Genomic DNA, 6,000 nt, shown 5'->3' with positions numbered 1-6,000 from the left:
CGTTATCTCTTCTTCTTCTTTTTCTTCTTTTTCTTCTTCTTCTTCTTCTTCTTCTTCTCCTCCTCTTTCTTCTTCTTCTTCCTCTATTTCTTTCTAATTTCGCCTTTCCCTAGGTATGTATGTACCTATTTGTTTCCTCTCTCTCTCTCTCTCTCTCTCTCTCTCTCTCTCTCTCTCTCTCTCTCTCTCTCTCTCTCTCTCTCTCTCTCTGACCTTTAACATGACATTTATGAAAATGAAGCTATCAAAGCTCTCACTCCCTCTTTTCCCGTTTCCGCCCTCTCTTTCTCTCTCTCTTCTCTCTCATTTTTATTGCTGTCAGCCCATCACCATCTAAGAGAAAATTTCATTCAAATTCTAATTAGTTACCCAATTGAGTGGGTAAGATAACTTACTAGACATGATCGCCGCGTCGGGGGTGCCGAGCTCAATTCCCGGTGGGGTCGAATTTTTTTCGCCTACCATAATCAAAGTAGGATATCTACTCAGTTGTCCTCACGAGGCTGTGTGCACCCGTATTAAATTTCAAGTGCCCAAAACAGGTTGCCCTCCCAAAATCGACGTAGACAAACATATCGTCATGAAACTGTTGGATTCAGTGACGTCACTAAAAATAATAATTATAATCACTGATAAGAGAGATTCTAGTTGATAAGAGAATTTCTTATCAGTACCTGATGTCTGTTGGCCCAGGCGGCCTTATCACGACCTCTTGTCTGTTGGCCTTATCACCACCTCTTGTCTGTTGGCCCAGGTGGTCAGTTTGTTTACAGTAAACAAAGCAATCAGTATTGTCTGTGGACAGCATGATGGTGCTCTGGTTCAGTAAGACTAGTTTTACCAGAAGACAGCTTCGGTAAGTCCAGTTACATTAATATTAAAAAGGTTTCATATAGGGATTTAGGGAACTGTATCTGCTAAGGGCTTATGGTTCCAAAAATGAAACACTTGGATTCAGTGACGTCACTAAAAATAATAATTATAATCAGTGATAAGAGAGATTCTAGTTGATAAGAGAATTTCTTATAAGTACCTGATGTCTGTTGGCCCAGGTGGTCTTATCACTACCTCTTGTCTGTTGGCCTTATCACCACCTCTTGTCTGTTGGCCCAGCTGGTCAGTTTGTTTACAGTAAACAAAGCAATCAGTATTGTCTGTGGACACTTGGACAGCATGATGGTGCTCTGGTTCAGTAAGAGTAGTTTTACCAGAAGACAGCCTCCTCGGTAAGTCCAGTTACATTAATATTAAAAAGTAAAAAGGTTTCATATAGGGATTTAGGGAGCTTTATCTGCTAAGGGCTTATGGTTCCAAAATCAAAGAGAGAAGGAAGATAGGATAGGAGAAAGCATGCAGACGTTCCGAGAACGAGCATTATTTGTTCAGGATAAAATCCACCCCGGACGGAAATCGAACCCGCGAACTAGCACTTACGATTTCGAGACCATAAGACCTCCCAATTGAGTGGGTAAGATAACTTACTAGACATGATCGCCGCGTCGGGGGTGTCGAGCTCAATTCCCGGTGGGGTCGAATTTTTTTCGCCTACCATAATCAAAGTAGGATATCTACTCAGTTTTCCTCACGAGGCTGTGTGCACCCGTATTAAATTTCAAGTGCCAAAACAGGTTTCACTCCCAAAATCGACGTAGACAAACATATCGTCATGAAACACTTGGATTCAGTGACGTCACTAAAAATAATAATTATAATCAGTGATAAGAGAGATTCTAGTTGATAAGAGAATTTCTTATAAGTACCTGATGTCTGTTGGCCCAGGTGGTCTTATCACTACCTCTTGTCTGTTGGCCTTATCACCACCTCTTGTCTGTTGGCCCAGGCGGTCAGTTTGTTTACAGTAAACAAAGCAATCAGTATTGTCTGTGGACACTTGGACAGCATGATGGTGCTCTGGTTCAGTAAGAGTAGTTTTACCAGAAGACAGCCTCCTCGGTAAGTCCAGTTACATTAATATTAAAAAGTAAAAAGGTTTCATATAGGGATTTAGGGAGCTTTATCTGCTAAGGGCTTATGGTTCCAAAATCAAAGAGAGAAGGAAGACAGGATAGGAGAAAGCCATCATGCAGACGTTCCGAGAACGAGCATTATTTGTTCAGGATAAAATCCACCCCGGACGGAAATCGAACCCGCGAACTAGCACTTACGATTTCGAGACCATAAGACCTGGCTAGCAGTTACAGTTCCTCTGTCAAACCTCTTTAAAAATTACCCCCTTTGATAAATTGATTCTGGTGTTCCAGATGTAACCAAAAAAGAATCGGACCACCATGCCCTTGCTGTCATTCACAACAATCACCCTCATCATGTCCACTAACTTCATCCCAAGTCTAGGCCAGGATATTGGAAACCTAGTGGATGCCATCAACAACAAATACAACACGTTCTCTCTGATAGAAATCCTCATGGACAATTTAGACGGTTATCTACAACTAGCCTATAAGGAACTGAAAGACATCCTTGCGAAGAAATTCAAGCAGACTACAAAATGTGGTGGGAACACGACGGCCTTGAAATTGGGTAAGTACCTACCTACTAGGTTGGTCGTTCGGGCCCTGTCTACCATTTGAAAGGGGTCTCGACTGTTTTGTACTCCCCATAGTGCGCCGTCACTAGAATGGCATTGCTCTTGTCCTTCGGGTCATCATAGTTGTTATAGAAGTGCAGAGTAGGTACTGTTGTCCATGCTAGCATCGTAAAACCCGTGAGCACTGCAGGCGATGCGACCTGTAGGTATGCCATTGGGACCACAGACTGCAAAGGAGAAAGAGCAAAAGAGAAACAAATAAAATAACAAATTAAGGAAAATTTTAATAATGTCTACCTACCTACGACAAAAAAAAGTCCTAGGGTAAGTGTACCATTTATTCGCCCACCTAAAAAACGCACCATTTATTGGCCCACCTGTACCATACGCCACATAAGTCTGAACTGGACGAACTTTTTCAAGATCCAATTTCATCAAAAGAAAGGGCTTAAAGACTGCTAGCGAACCAGTGCTATTCAAAAATTGTAGTCATAAAAACAAAAATTAGAAGAATAAATGTGGGCAGGTGGGCCAATAAATGGTAACGTTTTTAGGGGTGGGCGAATAAATGGGTACACTACCCTATGCCTCTATCATGGGGTAGGAAATAATACTGCTTGGCTGTGTGTTGATTTGTTGAGCAAAATTCTCTAAATCCAAAAAAATAGTCAATGCAAATTTTAGATGAAAATAGTTCTCAAACAAAATTTACCCAAAGGGTTCTTCTGTTTCAGGTGCCACATCAAGAACCCTAATCAACAGCACCACTCTCACAAACCTCAGGACATTCAAGAACTCCAGCCAAAACTACAAGCAATACAACATCGCACATCTAACCAATATCTCAACACTCACTGGCAAACCCAATCATACCGCAGACATACCAAAGAATGGACACCCTGAGGTCATCAACCAAGCGACAACGAACCAACACTCCACCGGTTGTCAAAATCTGGACAAATCGAAGATCCTTGGAAATCTTGTCAAAAACCAAACAGGCACTTTCCATGTCCTGAGAAACAATCGTGTACAAAACCCTTCCGTCAAAACAAACGGGAATAGTTCCAACAAACCCACCGTTTTCGCCAACGCATCACACAACGGTTTCATCGATGAGTTCCTCAACTCGAAGATACTCAACTATTACAAAAACCTGCGCAAGAAGTACGCGAACACTTCCGCCTACGATAGCATCAAAACTATCGTGGACGCCTATTTCAAACAATTCAAAGAAGAGATACACCGTTTGGAAAATAACATGACGAGTGATGTCAAAGTTATGAAGAGCAATCTGATCGAGTTGTACTACGAAACAACGAGCACAACGGAATGTGTGGACTCCGTCATAGTGCACTACATAGAGAATCGGACCAGCGATTTGGAGAGATACGTGAAGAATTTGGAAACCGATGTGAAAACTGTGCTTCATATAAACAACAAAACGATGGAGAACCGTGCCAGTGATTTGGAAAGCTATGTAAAGAATGCTCTCCATTTAACCAACAACAAAACCATTGGAAAATATTCCAGCGATTTGGAGAACTATGTAAAGAATCTTCTCCATTTAAACAATAACGTTCAAATGATGAATAGACTGTCCAACACTACCAACAGTCATAACACCATTGGCAAAAATAATTTCCCCAATAGAGACGTTCCGCAACAAGGTCCAAACAACTCTAGAATAATTGCTAGTAAAATTGCTCATTTCAAAAGCAACCCGATGATTTCTGATGAAATGCTTCGCTTTAAAAGCAACCCGATTAATGGAATACCTGAGTTCCAAAGCAAACCGATTATAGCTGGTGGAATGCCTCAGTCTAAAAGCAACCCGAAAATGTTTGGTGAAGGAATGTCTCCTTCTAAAGGCAATCCTGTTATAATTAATGGTGAAATGCATCACAGCAACCCGATTATGGCTGGTGGATTGCCTCAATTCCAAAGCAACCCGATAGTGGTTGATGAAATGTCTCAAAGTAAAGTCAACCCAATATGGGCTTATGAAATGCCTCAATCTAAAGGCAACCTACTTATGGCTGATAGAGTGCCACAATTGCCTCAATTCCAAAGCTACCCGATAGGTAATGATGGAAGGCCTCCGTTCAAAAGTAACCCAATTTTCGCTCATGGAATATCTCAGGGTAAAAGCAACTCTATTAACATGCCCGTTCAGAACACAGTTTGGAGTACCCTGCACATGCACATGCAGCCAGTTCCTGTTCATGGAAAAGTCTCTGGTGGGATGTTAAGAAACAGACTGAAAGGGGTCAGAACGAAAAAAGTTTAGTTTGGAGAAAGTGATTATTCTAAGGCATTTGCCGGGCCCTGTTCCACGAATTACTCTTAATATTTTTTTTACTTCAAGCTCACCGTTTGTAAATTTAATATTTTCTGGGCGTTTAGTAGAGCCCAGTAGTTTTACAAATTAATTTTCTCATCTTTTCAAATGGAATAGGTAGGTAGGTAGGTTGGTAGGTATCTAGAAAAATCTACAAAGTTACATACCTACCTACTGACCAATGCAACGCAACGTAGCGAAGGTAGATACCTCAACTTAAATTTTGTATGAACGCCGTGGAATTATTTCTGCAGTGTGTAGGTAGGTATGCAAAATGCTTAACATTAGGGATGAAAAACCTCATTGTCAGAGGTTTTTTAGCAATGCCTGCGAAGAGGTTTTCACAACTACAGAAATGACCAAAACCTAATAAACAGGAGAAATCTAAAGGCGTCCACAAAGGTAAAAGAAAGCAAAATTACAGACTTGATGTTTGCGGATGATTGCGCCCTTGTGGCAAAATCCCCGGAAGAACTGCAGGAACTGCTTAACCTCTTTGTGGCCGAAACAGAAAAATTCGGACTAAAAGTCAACGAGGAAAAAACGGAAGTGATGTACATCAACACTCAACAGAAAGACATATACTCCAAAGGAAAAGTTATAAAGTGCGTAGACAGCTTCAAATATCTAGGAAGCATCATCCAAACAACGGATACATTGACAAGGAAATCAACCATCGTCTCTGCTCTGCAGGTCAAGCCTTCCAAAAACTATATCACCGACTCTGGAAACGCCACGAAGTTAATCTGAAAACCAAACTCTTAGTTTATCAAACCATCGTGCTGAGTACACTCCTGTATTCTGCAGAAACTTGGACCACAAGGGCAAAGGACATAAAAAGACTAAACGCCTTCCACCTGAAATGTCTTAGGAGCATTCTAAAAATATCATGGAAAGATAAAATCCCCAACGAGGAAGTCCTGGAACGAAGTGGCATGCTAACAATTGAAAACATAATAAGAACAAGAAGACTACGCTGGGCAGGACATCTGAGCCGCATGCAAGAAGAAAGAACACCACAACAAATAGCCTTCGGAGAGTTGGAAACGGGAAAACGGCCACAAAGAAAACCAAAAACCAGATGGTTAGATGTGTTCAAAAAAGACCTCAATGAACA

General features: G+C 41.2%; 1 protein-coding gene across 1 annotated transcript; it reads left to right on the top strand.

Annotated features, from left to right (window-relative positions):
- Positions 1 to 731: 731 nt before the first annotated feature.
- On the top strand, positions 732 to 5,107 carry LOC103514341 (origin recognition complex subunit 1-like). The gene is made up of 3 exons (XM_008479212.2): positions 732 to 856; positions 2,262 to 2,538; positions 3,280 to 5,107. The coding sequence occupies exons 2-3, from the start codon at positions 2,289 to 2,291 to the stop codon at positions 4,830 to 4,832; spliced, it is 1,803 nt and encodes a 600-aa protein (XP_008477434.1). The 5' UTR covers positions 732 to 856; positions 2,262 to 2,288; the 3' UTR covers positions 4,833 to 5,107.
- The last annotated feature ends 893 nt before the right edge of the window (positions 5,108 to 6,000 follow it).

Source organism: Diaphorina citri, unplaced genomic scaffold, assembly GCF_000475195.1.
Source record: "Diaphorina citri unplaced genomic scaffold, Diaci psyllid genome assembly version 1.1 scaffold1126, whole genome shotgun sequence".
Taxonomy (NCBI): Eukaryota; Metazoa; Arthropoda; class Insecta; order Hemiptera; family Psyllidae; genus Diaphorina; species Diaphorina citri.
This window is presented reverse-complemented; position numbering and strand designations above follow the sequence as displayed.

Coding starts and splice junctions, on each gene's coding strand:
- LOC103514341 (XM_008479212.2), top strand. CDS start 2,289: ATGCCCTTGCTGTCATTCACAACAATCACCCTCATCATGTCCACTAAC. Junction 2,539..3,279: donor CACGACGGCCTTGAAATTGG/GTAAGTACCTAC, acceptor CTTCTGTTTCAG/GTGCCACATCAAGAACCCTA.